Source organism: Taurulus bubalis (assembly GCF_910589615.1).
Source record: "Taurulus bubalis genome assembly, chromosome: 5".
NCBI lineage: Eukaryota > Metazoa > Chordata > Actinopteri > Perciformes > Cottidae > Taurulus > Taurulus bubalis.
Genome location: NC_136593.1, coordinates 177,501 through 193,939, shown reverse-complemented (window position 1 = coordinate 193,939; position 16,439 = coordinate 177,501). Strand labels below are relative to the sequence as shown.

Here is a 16,439-nt window from a genome sequence, read left to right as displayed (position 1 = left end):
TTTTTATGGTGATTTTGAAGCAATCTTTATTCACAGCCTCTGCTCCACTGATCTGATGGAGGAGCTCCCACTCAGAACACATATCCACCGGCCTGATTAATAATGTTTGTTTCATACGCCGCCTTAAAATATTGTATTTCTTCTGATGGCCGTGTCTCTTTTATCTCTCAGTGAACAAAGACTCTCTGAAGCAGGTGAGAACGGACTCTTCTTTCAAAGCTTCTCGTCTGATATGAACTGTCATACGAATGAAAAGGAGATGAAGCAGAACCAGGATCCAGCAGTGGAACCAATACTGGTCTGTGTGGGTCTGTACTGGTCTGTACGGTGTGACGGCTGTCAGGAGGTGTGAGCTTCATGAAGTGTTGACGTCAGGGAGCTGAAATAATATTCACTGAAACCAGCAGAACCCACGTGTTGACGTTCTGCAATAACTTTAGCAAATTAGCAATTAGCATGCTAATAAAGAGTAATTTGTTGAACAGGCAAACAGTACCGTAATGCAGCACTATTATACATACTGTATTCAATATGATACATAAACGGCTGTCCGGTTAACGGAGTCTGAATAAGCCGACGGCGCTTATGAGTCGCTTCAGGCCGGCTGGTGTCTTTTAAACTCAAGGCCACATTAACATGCACCTCCTGTGAAGAGGGATCCATTCAAATACACTAATCCAGTTTAACTGGCAAGCTAACATTGGTGCTAGCATTAGCTGCTAATCGAAACCTAGCTCTTCAGCTTGCTTTGCAACTGAACAGCTCGACTAACCTTCAGTCAAACACGCCACAAACACGCCACGAATTACAGTACTATAGCTTGCCCATTAGGAAGAGTAGGGGGCCATGCGGGGCCTTGCCCATCGGGATCTAAACTAATGCTCATTCACACAGCGGTTCAGTGTCTCATCAAAGGACACTATGATTGACTAAAAGAGCCATGGATCCCTGAGCGGTTTGAACTCTGACACCACCGACCACGAGAGAAGAAAACCTTTTCTCGCAGCTGAACATCTGTCTGGGGTCTAGCTGAACCCAGAACCAGAACCAGGTCCGGTGAAGCCTTCCGTTACTGTGGTCCTGCTCTCTGGAGGAAGCTTCCCGGTTACCTGAGGTCCACATTCAAAAACACTTTCCTTGTCTGTCCGTCTGATGCCTGCTTGCTGTGTGTGAGTGTGAGTGTGTGTGTGTGTGTGTGTGTGTGAGAGTGAGTGTGAGTGTGAGTGAGTGTGTGTGTGTGTCATTAACATGTTCTCTCACAGCAGTGTAGCAGTTAAAATCAACACCTGAGAGCTGTTAGCAGGACGAGTTGTGTGTGTGTGTGTGTGTGTGTGTGTGTGTGTGTGTGTGTGTGTGTGTGTGTGTGTGTGTGTGTGTGTGTGTGTGCATGCATTGATTATGCTAATATGTTCTAATGCTTTCATCAATATTCTTATACTTTGTCCTGAAAGCACTTTAACGTGGAATGGAATGTGCTCAGAATGCAGTGGAGCCGGTCTGGCTCTGATGTCAGGAACGTGATGTGTGGAGCGCTAACTCACCAAGCTCCCTTCAACGCTCACATCTGGAATTTAACTTGAGAACAGTGGATCTCAAAAGTTGGTCAGCCCAATGTGTTTTTAAAAACGGCCCCTGCATATCTCTGCAACCACACGGACGATTAAATTCATTTGAATTGTTAAAATACTCTTGTGAGATGAGGCCTGTGTTTAAAAAAAAATGGAAATGTTCGTTAAGTTTAGATATTTACATAAACACCCGAACTTGCCGTGGCGATTTTAAAGTTTCACTGAAACGTTTATCATTTCTATTCAGTTTATTTTATAAAGCCCAACATCACAAATACAAGTTATCCTCAGAGGGCTTTACAATCTGTAACATAACATCCTGTCCCAGGAACTCACATCGGATCAGGAACAACTCCCCAAATAAAGATAGTAAAAACCCTTTCACAGGGAAAACAGGAAGAACCCAGTAGGTAGGACCAGTTCCAGTAAGTAACCCTTACAATGTGGGATCTCAGTCAAAGACACATCCGGGCTGTGGGAGTCTAATGTGGGAGTAATGTGGGAGATAAAGACACAACCTGTAACCATATGGGCTGTTAGAGTCTAATAAAGCGATCATATCCTCACAAACCCCTATTAGTGTCTCTACATTTACAAACACAACAAGACTTTTCCAATGTTCTCATTGGTCCGTTAACGCTGCGTAGGCCTTGTCATACTGCACATGCGGAAACAGCTGATCAGTTTGATAGTAGGCTCGACTGAATCAGACACTGTCTTGGAACAAAGTGGGTAATTTTTCCATTTTTGAACCGAAAAACTATTTTTTGACTGAATATGCTTCCTAGCATGCCAATGCTTTCCTGGATTGTGTTTATTGTTGCAGATGTTGATGCTTTAGGTCTTAATCTTTCTAGAAAGGTGCTCTATTAGTCTGTTTCATCTTCCATTCAAGTCTCTTGTCTTTCAGTTCTCCTGCACTGGTGCCTCCAAAGGAGAAGTGCACAAAGCTGCAGATGGATATAGAAAGAGATATATATGGATGGATGGATGGAAAATCTCAAATGTCCGATCATCAACATTAACAGAGACAACATCTTGAAGCCAACATGTGATGGAATCGTCATATGGAAAGTATAACAAAATATGATGTGATCACTGCACTGGCTCATCTGTGTAGGTTTCTATCGTTGCTGACAGGAAACTCTTCACTTCACGACTGAACTGGAGCTTTTACCAGCGGATCAACCGCTTGGAGCCTCCATGTTGATGCTGCACTGCTGTCAGCGCGGTGGAAACCAGCTCCTTGACGAGTGAAAGCCTCCTTCACACTGCGTAGCGCCGTGATGGAAACAAGCTGTTCAGCTGCTGGAGTTCAGTGGAGAGCAGCTCGGCGGTCTGAATGGGCCCAAAGAACCAGGAAGAGGCCGAGCAGCCGGAGCAGAGAGGGAAACGGGGTTCATAAAGATGCTTGGGAAACATTGACCTTTTTCTAAATGTTCTCAGGTGAAAATGTTAGTCGACGTATGTAAAGGCCGAATATGGAAGACGATTGTCGGACGATCTGCCTGAAGGTAAATTACACCTTGCTGGGTGTAAGTTTATGGTTCTGATCCTCATAAGTGATTCACCACAACCAATCAATGTGAATCAAATGCAGCTCAGTCCACTCATGGAAACTACTGCAGAAACAACGGTGTGCACACTGACAAGATATTACTTGTAAAGTAACCGCACCACTGCAGACAAGATGCTCTCTCCTAACTACATCCAAAATGCTTGGCTCGGCAGAATGATGCTGCAGTGGTGTCAGCCCAATCAGTTTAGACCCAGCAGGTGAATTAAGAATGGATCTTTATGGAGCAGCACATTAGCCAACACTCACATTACCATCCTTCACATAAAGATCTACTTTAGCAGAAACGGGCGAGACGGGATGGGTAACCCTCGGGTGAGTTACTGGACGTCTTTATGGAGTCCTGCAGGTTGGCCAACATTCACTTTAGCATCTGCCTGCTATCACGAAGAAGCAGGAGAACCGGTACTAACAGAAGAGTTATGGACAGTGGGTGAATTAAAAGTCCATCTTTATAGGGCAACATATTAGCCAACACTTACATTATCATCCAGAACATAAAAATATGAATTTACAAGGAGAGCAGAGGTGGAAGGAGAAGAAGTGGAGACACAAGATGAAAGGAGAACGCGTTATGAAAAGAGAGTAACACGCTGATGTTTATGAGCTCATTCACATGCTATGGAGAAGGAAGATTGAGTTGAAGGTAATATTTTCAGAGGATAAGAGAGACAGGACAGAAAGATGAAGAAGGGCTGCAGACCTGCAGCCGGCTACGACCTGCAGCTGACCCATCAGGACCAAGACCTCGTGCTCCTTCAGGACCAAGACCTCACAGTCCATCAGGACCAAGACCTCACGCTCCATCAGGACCAAGACCTCACGCTCCATCAGGACCAAGACCTCACAGTCCATCAGGACCAAGACCTCACGCTCCATCAGGACCAAGACCTCACGCTCCATCAGGACCAAGACCTCACAGTCCATCAGGACCAAGACCTCACGCTCCTTCAGGACCAAGACCTCACAGTCCATCAGGACCAAGACCTCACGCTCCATCAGGTCCAAGACCTCACAGTCCATCAGGACCAAGACCTCACGCTCCTTCAGGACCAAGACCTCACAGTCCATCAGGACCAAGACCTCACGTTCCATCAGGACCAAGACCTCACGTTCCATCAGGACCAAGACCTCACAGTCCATCAGGACCAAGACCTCACGCTCCATCAGGACCAAGACCTCATGCTCCATCAGGACCAAGACCTCACAGTCCTTCAGGACCAAGACCTCACGCTCCATCAGGACCAAGACCTCACACTCCATCAGGACCAAGACCTCACAGTCCTTCAGGACCAAGACCTCACGCTCCATCAGGACCAAGACCTCACAGTCCTTCAGGACCAAGACCTCATTCTAACAGGACCAAGACCTCACGCTCCATCAGGACCAAGACCTCACGCTCCAACAGGATCAAGACCTCACGCTCCATCAGGACCAAGACCTCACGCCACACTAACAGTTTCTTCCCGTCGGCAGTCGGGCTCATCAACAGAGCCCAGGTCCCTCACTGACTGACTCTGTCACCACAGGACTATTTCTTACCGGTCACTCCCCCGCACATCCCTTCATTCCTCATATTTAAACACACTTGCCACTTTACACTCTACACGTGTCACCTTCACACTACACTTACATTTCACCTTAAGTACTGTCATCTGTTGCCTGTGCGCTTTATTTTAATTTTTTTTTTCATATTCTACTGTAGAATAGGAGATTTCATTGTAAATTTCCCTCCCATTGTTGCACTTTGTTTATCGTTAAATGTTTATTGTTGTTATTGTTAAATGTTATGCACCTCCCGCCAGGACAAATTCCTTGTATGTGTAAACATACATGACAATGAATGGTTCTGATTCTGATTCTGACATGCTACATTGTTAACACACGCTACATTGTTAACACATGCTATGCTTCTTCCCCATCAGTAGCATATGATAAGTAGGGAGGAGCGGTAGACGCTGACGGGACCAGAGAGGTGAACACGAATGTGTGGAGGCAAACACGCACACATCAACGCCAACACGGCCAGCAGCCAGCAGGCTTTTGAACATCTGTCATACCTGCCTGATCCAATCACATCACACACACACACACACACACACACACACACACACACACACACACACACACACACACACAAAGCACCCGTGACTGGTTGTGACAGCTCAACGCTGCGCGGCTAGCCAGAAACACATGTTCCATTCTACTACACTTTACACACACACACACACACACACACACACACACACACACACACACACACACACACACACACACACACAGACACACACAGTGACCAGCACCTGTGTGCCACTTCACATCAGTCGTCTCTGTCTTTGTCCCTCTTCCTGTTCATTATGATTATTGTGAGTAAAACGTGTTGTTTAGGTTGAGAGTAAACAGAGAGGGGGTAATATTTACTTTTGCTTGAGTAACATAAAAAAAAAATAATAATAAATACAATGCCTCAGCTTTTTAATGAAGAATAAATAATAAACAGAAGTATTGAATAGTGTCTGGAGAGAGAGAGAGAGACTTTTTTGACTTTTACAAAACCTTTATTTGACACTCATTTAAACACACTGTTTCATGACTCCTTTTTTTTCTTTTCTTTTCCTCCAAAAGTCGTTCCTATGACGACGAAAAAATTAAACCAATAAGTAAACAAAAGGCTTCATATGAAACCATGAAGCCCGGCCTCCTCATGTCCGTCCGTCCTGCGCTGCACAGCGTGTCGTCCAGCGCTGACGGTCCGCTCCGCTCTGCTCCAGGACCCCCTGGGACGTCCCACAGCAGGCAGGCAGCTCGGTACCGTGTAGGCCGGCCCTCCTCTCCTCTGCCGGTCTCTGCAGCGTCCTCCTCCTCCTCCTCCTCCTCCTCCGTCTCTCGGACCACCAGGTCCTCCGCCGGCTGGACTCCAGCTCTCCTCCTGGCCCCGCTCACTTCCTGGTTCCACAGATCCTCCTCATGACCTCACTCTCCTCTAGCAGCTCGTCGAGGATCCTCACTATGAGCTTCTTCACTCTGAAGCGCTCCAGCTGAGTGAAGCCTTCACTTCCTTGCTTGCGGAGGAGATCCCTAGCAGAGTCTCCCAACCCCTCGTTATCAGCGAAGTAGTCCTCTAGCTTTATCTTCCTCATTCCCTTCGTGTCTTTAAGAAACGTTCTAATTCGTTCCAGACTGTATGTCTTTGCGCCCACACGGCTTTCAGTCTCGGAGCCAGAGGTAAGACAACTGTCAGAGAACTCACTGGACTCGCCCTCCTCTGTTTCTCCTCCGGCTTCCCCGGAGCCCCCTGGTCCCTTCTTGGCCTGAGAGCTCCCAGCCCCCCCCCCCCCCCCCCCCCCCTCCCACTCTTCCTCTTGAGCTGACAGGCTTTAAACCCTTCCTCCTCTTCCTCCATGTCAGCCTCGCTTCCTTCCCTTTACACTCACCCCCTGCCTACTACTGGCCTTCACCTGTCCTCCAGCAGTCGCCTGCTTGTCCTGCCCATCACCCACCTCCTCCTGCTGGACCACGTCCACTCCCTGGACCACGTCCACTCCCTGGACCACGTCCACCTGTTGTGCCACGTCCTCCTGCCCTCCCCCTCCTGACTCGCCACCACCCCCTCCTGACCCACCTTCTGGACCCCACCTGTCCCCTCCTGTGCTGCCTGGTCGTTCTGAGGGTCTCTGCCCTCCGGCTCCTGCTCTGCAGCCCTCGGCTCCCCCTCAGGAGCTCCTGCAGCGCCCTCACCTGCTCTCCTCTCTGGGCAGGTGTCCTGAGCTCCTGCACACGAAACACTTCGACCCTGAGGTCGCAAACATAACATAATCAAAATCCTCCACCCTCACTTTGACCACGTGGTCGAGGTCTCTGCCGTGGCCATGTAAAACCATGAGCACCTGCCTCCTGTGTGACACCACGTGCTTCAATAATGGCGACTTGAACCCAGAGGAAACCTTCCTCACCTGGGACATAATCTTCCCATGCTTTCCCAGTTCCCTCACTAGCGCTTCGTCCTTGATGAACGGCGGCACGTTGGACACCGTGACCCGGACCGCCGGCGCGGAGAGCGGCATGACGGCCACGGACTCGCCGTTCACCTGCACCCCGTCCGCCACCACCATGCTGGCTTTCGCCACGCTGTCCAGGAACAGCACCACCCCTCCGCTCATGCGGGCAGCGGAGACCACGCTGCCGTGCCCCACCACCCGGCCCACGGCCAGCCGCACTCCTCTAGGGAGCAGGGGAAGCCCTCACTCCTCTAGGGAGCAGGAACAGCCCTCACTCCTCTAGGGAGCAGGGGAAGCCCTCACTCCTCTAGGAAGCAGGAGAAGCCCTCACTCCTCTAGGGAGCAGGGGAAGCCCTCACTCCTCTAGGGAGCAGGAGAAGCCCTCACTCCTCTAGGGAGCAGGAACAGCCCTCACTCCTCTAGGGAGCAGGAACAGCCCTCACTCCTCTAGGGAGCAGGGGAAGCCCTCACTCCTCTAGGGAGCAGGAACAGCCCTCACTCCTCTAGGGAGCAGGGGAAGCCCTCACTCCTCTAGGAAGCAGGAACAGCCCTCACTCCTCTAGGGAGCAGGGGAAGCCCTCACTCCTCTAGGGAGCAGGGGAAGCCCTCACTCCTCTAGGGAGCAGGAGAAGCCCTCACTCCTCTAGGGAGCAGGGGAAGCCCTCACTCCTCTAGGGAGCAGGAGAAGCCCTCACTCCTCTAGGGAGCAGGAACAGCCCTCACTCCTCTAGGGAGCAGGAACAGCCCTCACTCCTCTAGGGAGCAGGGGAAGCCCTCACTCCTCTAGGGAGCAGGGGAAGCCCTCACTCCTCTAGGGAGCAGGAACAGCCCTCACTCCTCTAGGGAGCAGGGGAAGCCCTCACTCCTCTAGGAAGCAGGAGAAGCCCTCACTCCTCTAGGGAGCAGGGGAAGCCCTCACTCCTCTAGGGAGCAGGAGAAGCCCTCACTCCTCTAGGGAGCAGGAACAGCCCTCACTCCTCTAGGGAGCAGGGGAAGCCCTCACTCCTCTAGGGAGCAGGAGAAGCCCTCACTCCTCTAGGGAGCAGGAGAAGCCCTCACTCCTCTAGGGAGCAGGAACAGCCCTCACTCCTCTAGGGAGCAGGAGAAGCCCTCACTCCTCTCGGGAGCAGGAGAAGCCCTCACTCCTCTAGGGAGCAGGAACAGCCCTCACTCCTCTAGGGAGCAGGAGAAGCCCTCACTCCTCTAGGGAGCAGGGGAAGCCCTCACTCCTCTAGGGAGCAGGAGAAGCCCTCACTCCTCTAGGGAGCAGGGGAAGCCCTCACTCCTCTAGGGAGCAGGAACAGCCCTCACTCCTCTAGGGAGCAGGAGAAGCCCTCACTCCTCTAGGGAGCAGGAACAGCCCTCACTCCTCTAGGGAGCAGGAGAAGCCCTCACTCCTCTAGGGAGCAGGAGAAGCCCACTATCCTCACCCCGTGTCTCCTTGTCAGGCCGCTGTAGTCCATGCCGTGAGCCGAGCAGCCGCAAACAAACACACACGAACCCAACAACCCCACCGTGACACTACACACTATATTAACCACTTTAGCTACTAAATACTATATAAATCACTTCCAACTCACACATATCAATGTATAAATGTATGAATGAATGAATACACATATCAATGAATGAATGAGAGGAAAGTGTGGCGTAATAGAAACAACAGCAGAGAACGATAGATAGATAGATGAGACCCAAGACAGCGAGAAGAGTGGTGATGGTGGCCTCCTGGGTTAACTAGACCACACACACACACACACACACACACACACACACACACACACACACACACACACACAGATATCTGATGGGCTGTCAAATTATTAAATGAACTGCCACTCGTTGTGTCCTTACACCCCCGCTGGGATCCTCGTTAACGGCCATGATTGTTCCGACCTAACCTCCTCCATCTCATCCTCATCCTCCTCCTCCTCCTCCTCCATCTTATCCTCCTCCTCCTCCATCTTATCCTCCTCCATCTTATCCTCCTCCTCCATCTCATCTTCCTCCTCCTCCATCTTATCCTCCTCCATCTTATCCTCCTCCTCCTCCATCTCATCCTCCTCCTCCATCTTATCCTCCTCCATCTTATCCTCCTCCTCCATCTCATCCTCCTCCATCTCCTCCTCCTCCTCCTCCTCTATCTTATCCTCCTCCTCCTTCATCTTATCCTTCTCCTCCTCCATCTTATCCTCCTCCATCTTATCCTCCTCCTCCTCCATCTTATCCTCCTCCTTATCCTCCTCCTCCTCTTCCATCTTATCCTCCTCCTCCTCCATCTTATCCTTCTCCTCCTCCATCTTATCCTCCTCCTCCTCCATCTTATCCTCCTCCTTATCCTCCTCCTTCTCCATCACCTCCTCCTCCGTCTCCTCCTCCTCCTCCTCCTCCTCCTCCTCCATCATATCCTCCTCCTCCTCCTCTTCCATCTTATCCTCCTCCTCCTCCATCTTATCCTCCTCCTCCATCTTATCCTCCTCCTCCTCCATCTTATCCCCCTCCTCCTCATCCTCCTCCTCCTGACACCCTGACCATGTCCATACCCCTGACCATGTTCATACCCTAACCATGTCCATACCCCTAACCAATGTTCCATCTAATTTTTTTCAGCACTGAGCAAATAAATTTTTTTCTGAGCGCACATTTCAGCACTGTGAGCAATTCTCAACCACGCGACCTGCCAAAAATGACCACAAGCCTGCGTTAGCCATAGGGGATTCAAAGAGATGACAGCAAATGCATCAATATGTATACACGGTTGATATTTATTCAATATCCTTTATAATGTCTGGACTTTGGGAACATTTTAATGATGGTGTTTTACCAGTCAGTTTAGTTGAACTTAAAGGATCTTTGTTGAACTTCAATAAGGGGAGGTTATGACTGGTTCACTGGTTATGACTGATAATGATATATATAAAAAAAAAGTATCAAAGGTGTTTAGTCATTTCTCAGCAGGTACAACATTTAAGTGGAACTTCATTGAAAGAAAAATGCTAATGCAGTGCTTAACAATAATTATAGGCCTATTAAATTGACATGGGGTCATTTTTCCTAAAGGTAGCCTATATAAACAATTTAGTAACTTCATATTCTTCATATTTAAATATGTCTGAAATTTTCATCCTACCTGTGTCAGTTTGGACTATTTCATCTAGCCACTCATGTTTGAACGTTAGGCAGACCTTTTTCTGGGGCGCCTGCTCTGCTTTCTTTTCTCCATGGTAGCCTATAGCTGCTGGAGCAGGGCCCGCCAAGAGGAGCCTAAACAGCGCCGGCCCGAGCTCATGTGGCGCTCTGGGCGAGCTTCACTCCTGGCGCCCGGAGGAGGACAGCGGGGTGGGGGTGCTAATGGAGGCAGAGCGCTAGCAGAGGTACAGAGAGCGCGTGTCGAGAAACGGGACGCTGATTGGCCAAGAAGACTCGACGCGTCACATCAAAGATCTTATTATTGTGGAGATGGCTCACTCCTATCTCAGAAACACTGGCGCAAAAATATTTTTAACCCCTGAAAAAAAATCGTTTGTGCGGTCTGAAAAATGTGCGCGGTCTGAAAAATCTATTGGTTACCCCTAACCATGTTCATACCCCTAACCATGTTCATACCCTGACCATGTTCATACCCCTAACCATGTTCAAACCCTGACCATGTTCATACCCCTAACCATGTTCATACCCTGACCATGTTCATACCACTAACCATGTTCATACCCCTAACCATGTTCATACCCTGACCATGTTCATACCCTGACCATGTTCATACCCCTGACCATGTCCATGCCCCTAACCATGTTCATACCATGACCATGTTTATACCCTAACCATGTTCATACCCTGACCATGTTCATACCCCTAACCATGTTCATACCCTAACCATGTTCATACCCTGACCATGTTCATACCCCTGACCATGTTCATACCCCTGACCATGTCCATACCCCTAACCATGTTCATACCCCTAACCATGTCCATACCCTGACCATGTCCATACCCCTGACCATGTCCATACCCCTAACCATGTCCATACCCCTGACCATGTCCATACTCTAACCATGTTCATACCCTAACCATGTCCATACCCTGACCATACCCATACCCCTGACCATGTCCATAACCCTGACCATGTCCATACCCCTGACCATGTTCATACCCTGACCATGTCCATACCCCTGACCATGTCCATACTCATAACCATGTTCATACCCCTAACCATGTCCATACCCTGACCATGTCCATAACCCTGACCATGTCCATACCCCTGACCATGTTCATACCCTGACCATGTCCATACCCCTGACCATGTCCATACTCATAACCATGTTCATACCCCTAACCATGTCCATACCCCTGACCATGTTCATACCCCTGACCATGTTCATACCCTAACCATGTCCATACCCTAACCATGTCCATACCCTAACCATGTCCATACCCCTAACCATGTCCATACCCTAACCATGTTCATACCCCTAACCATGTTCATACCCTGACCATGTCCATACCCCTGACCATGTTCATACCCCTGACCATGTTCATACCCTAACCATGTTCATACCCTGACCATGTTCATACCCCTGACCATGTTCATACCCCTGACCATGTCCATACCCCTAACCATGTTCATACCCCTAACCATGTCCATACCCTGACCATGTCCATACCCCTGACCATGTCCATACCCCTAACCATGTCCATACCCCTGACCATGTCCATACTCTAACCATGTTCATACCCTAACCATGTCCATACCCTGACCATACCCATACCCCTGACCATGTCCATAACCCTGACCATGTCCATACCCCTGACCATGTTCATACCCTGACCATGTCCATACCCCTGACCATGTCCATACTCATAACCATGTTCATACCCCTAACCATGTTCATACCCTGACCATGTCCATACCCCTGACCATGTTCATACCCCTGACCATGTTCATACCCTAACCATGTCCATACCCTAACCATGTCCATACCCTAACCATGTCCATACCCCTAACCATGTCCATACCCTAACCATGTTCATACCCTAACCATGTCCATACCCTAACCATGTCCATACCCTAACCATGTCCATACCCTGACCTCGTCGGTCAACATTACATTTGATGAGTGTTCAGTTTGTACATTCAGTAAAACAGCAGCTTCTCGTCAGCATAGCGTGAGCATTCCAGATCATAATAGAACGGTCTTAAACAACAGAAGCAAGAGCAACAGCAACTACATTGAATCAAAAACACAGCAAATAATGGAAAGAACCCAAAAAAACAATGCCAGAAGATAAAAGAGACTTCACCCACCTGCACATTTGGTCCTGGTGACCAGCGGTGGGCCCGGCGGTCCAGTTCCTCCCTCCCCAGGTCTGGAGAGCAGGACCTTAATCTCGTACTCCACATCAGGATCCAGATGCCACAGTTTATAGGTGGGGGAGTCCACGACGTGGGTCTCTGCCCAGTTACCTGACGTGGTTCGATACTCCACCTCCTTCAGGATGATCGGCCCGTCTCCGATGATACTGTTGGCGTTGGGTTTGATCCAAAGGTAAGTGGCACCGACTGCTAGAAGCTCAGGCGGAGCGATGGGGGTGGGTGGAGCTGTGGAGTGGAGCAGAGATGGATCGTTCAGTGTCCATTCTGATCTTATTCTCATTGTCGGTGGAGCAATATCTGAGAATATTCTATTAAGAAAGTCAATAAAACTATTTGGCCCTGCTGAGTCATGCCGTTCAGACCGACAGCCAATCAGAAGACATCAGCTTGTTTTGAGCCCCATCTTCACATCACTACTCATCTTCTCACAATCAGTATGGAATACTATAATCATAAAATACACCCTTGGGTGCTCAGTGTGCTTTTCAAACATAACAAGCACATAAAACAATCCTCATTTCGTCATGTGGTTTTTTACGTTCCATTTGCTTTTTAGGATATTTGCAGAACTCCATTGAATTAAAAAATATCTATAAACATAATAAAAGACTTTCTCCAGTCTGAGAGTCAAAGTGTACACGTTTTATATGTTGTAACTGTTAGTGTGTAAATGAATCAGCTGTGATGCCAGCCTCGGACTGTGTGTGTGAGTGTGTGTGTGTGTGTGTGTGTGTGTGTGTGTGTGTGTGTGTGTGTGTGTGTGTGTATAACCATAACCACAGATACTAGATGGTTTGCATGGGATGTAAATGAAAAGCTCACTGATCTATCATGTCATTGACAAAGGCTGACAGCTACTTTCACTTTATACTAATTTAAAATAACGGCCTCTGTCGAGCTAAAAGCTTTGGATGTTTAATTGCTCCCTGCGGTTTTGTTTTGTCAAAAGCAAACTGGAGACAGTAGCTTCTTTTCAGATTGAGATGTCTAAAATTCAGTTGAAATGATAGACACATGGTCAAAATAGAAAAGGCTCTGAATGAAACAAGATGTAGGCTAAAAACAGAACATCAGATTCATGAGGTAATACTGTGGGGATACACTCCCACGCTGAGATATAAGGTTACGTCACTGACTCTTTAAAATCATCTGCAAACGACTTATACGTGGGTCACTCTACTGACGACCAGTGGGCTCCATGAAGCGACTTTCTCAGTGCATCGTCAGCTGTTTGGTACCATTGACAGCTCTGATGGTTAGGGGCTCAGACAGAACTCAGTGGACTTCAATATAATCTCTTTCACAGCAATATTCGGGCCCTCGCACCGACAGCGACGGAGAGGGACCTATTTTATTTTGAAGAATTATTTTAATTGTTCTCTCCAAAGAAATATGTTTTAGTTGGCTTTAGCATACCCCAAAACTTGCTAAATTTGACATGCATATCAAGACTGGTGAAAAATTTGATATTTTAGGGGGCTCGTATTTGGGTATGAAAAATATTCTCTATAGCGCCCCCTTGAGTTGTGAAAGACCACGCTTTTTGCCACCTATGACCGATTTACTTGAAATTTGGCACACATGCAGTATGCGCCAAATTAGATTCTTACAAAATTCTTACAAAATTCAAAAGCTTGTTGATATCTCGTTGTGTTTAGAAGGACCAAAGGACTAAGGGGCGTGCCTAAATACGTCAATACACATAACTTCCAAATCACTTGACCTATCTTAACCAAATGTGTAGCATATGTCATCGCAACCCTTATGCCGTGTTCACACCGGACGCGGCGCGAATTTGACGCGCGACCAGATTACATGCAAAGTCAATGCACATGCCGGGGCGGCGCGATAGACGCGTTTGAGGTGGCGCGAACTGAACGTTTGACGTGGGGCGAACAGAGTGAAGGACGCGGTGCAAATTCACGCGAGTTGAATTATCCCAACTCCGGCGGAGAAATCGCGTGACGCAAAGTTGTGTCAGCCAATCAGCGTCAGCCAATCAGCGTTGAGAATCAGCGTTGAGAAGCTCTGCCCGTCATCACCGCCGTCTTCCCGTTCCTCAATGAAACTGCTGCTGCTCCGCCTGAACCAGCGCTGACAGCGGCTTCATTGAGACGCTGTTGTGGGACTACGGATATTATGAACCCAGACACCATGGAGTTTGATGTTCCACATATGTGGAGTTTACACAAGTAGTATAAAGCAGAACTGGTAGTTATTTCCATGGTGGATGAAGGAAACGGTATCCGTTTTACGGAGATAAGCCAGACGCAGTTCCTGGAGGAGTCGGTGAAATTCACCGAACTGTGTGCGGCTACGGATGATGTTATGAACCCAAATACGAGGGCGTTTCATGTTCCGACATGTTTGGGACTTCCACAACAAGCATAAAGCAGAACTAGTGATTATTTATTCCATGGTCGATAGCGGAAATGAAAGCTCGTCGCTTGTCTCTCACAGAGAGAAGCGACGGCGATAAGCCACGCCCCCTTCACGGCGCCATCTTTCACGTTTGGTGTGAACACCCTCGTTTCACTCGCGCGAGTAAACTGAAGCTGTAAAGGTGTCAGGTGTGAACACGGCATTAACATACCCTAATTTTCAGACCCTAGGGGGCGCTGCAGTTAATTGCTCAATATCAGCATTTTTAGCCTATTTTCATCATTTTGGGGAGTTGTAGAATAACAAACTCCTCCTAGAGATTAAACACGATTGATTTCAAATTCTGGAAATATGATGTTGAGAACTTTGCAGGGAAAATGATTTTAAAAATATCGAACTATGTGAGTGCAGAGCAGCGGCAAATAAACCACCATTTTCCATGAAAATGGAAGTTGTTTTAACTCGGCCGTACATGATGTAATCTGCTCCACATTTCTCATATGTCATGAACTCCTGACCCTGAAGACATCCATCTGATAACTCTGAATCCTACTCATAGTGCCAACTTGTGGCAACAAGAAGATTAATGTTTTCTACCTTTCTACCCTCCTCCTCACAGTTTACTTAGATCACTCTCAACATTTGTCAGAAGAGACTGAAGACATTGATAATGCATCACTGTGAAGATTGTAAGGATTCGTTGCAGAGTGGTGAGTCGGATGTCTGATGGAGGGCCACATGGGCCTATACACACAGCCACAAAATATACAGCCGCAAATATACAGCTGCACATATACAGCCGCACATATACAGCCGCAAATATACAACCGCACATATACAGCCGCACATATACAGCCGCACATTTACAGCCGCACATATACAGCCGCAAATATACAGCCGCACATTTACAGCCGCACATATACAGCCGCAAAGAATACAGCCGCACATATACAGCCGCAAAGAATAAAGCCGCACATATACAGCCGCAAAGAATACAGCCGCAAAGAATGCAGCCGCAAATATACAGCCGCACATATACAGCCGCACATATACAGCCGCAAAGAATACAGCCGCACATATACAGCCGCACATATACAGCCGCACATATGACCACCGGTGTTCATCATGGAGTTCCACAAGGTTCTGTGCTTGGACCAATTTTATTCACCTTATATATGCTTCCTTTAGGCAATATTATCAGAAAACACTCCATAAACTTTCACTGTTATGCCGAGAATACTCAACTATATCTGTCGATCAAGCCAGATGAAACCCACCAGGTCGCCAAACTTCAAGCGTGTCTTAAAGACATCAAAACCTGGATGACCTGCAACTTCCTGCTGCTGAACTCGGACAAGACTGAAGTTATTCTACTCGGCCCAGAACACCTCAGAAATCAAGTATCTGATGATATGGTTTCTCTGGATGGCATCACTCTGGCATCCACCACCACCGTAAGGAATCTCTGAGTTATTTTTGACCAGGACCTGTCCTTTGGCTCCCACGTAAAACAGATCTCACGGACTGCCTTTTTTCACCTACGG

At 48.2% G+C, this 16,439-nt stretch overlaps 1 protein-coding gene across 1 annotated transcript in view; it reads right to left on the bottom strand.

Annotated features, from left to right (window-relative positions):
* ptprt (protein tyrosine phosphatase receptor type T) overlaps positions 1-16,439 on the bottom strand; it is a gene marked incomplete at its 3' end in the record, with an annotated part of 227,370 nt that overhangs the window by 166,155 nt on the left and 44,776 nt on the right. Inside the window, exon 7 of the mRNA XM_079218368.1 lies at positions 12,445-12,738. Within this exon, the coding sequence (XP_079074494.1) occupies positions 12,445-12,738 (294 nt within the window). The remainder of the gene's footprint in view (positions 1-12,444; positions 12,739-16,439) is intronic.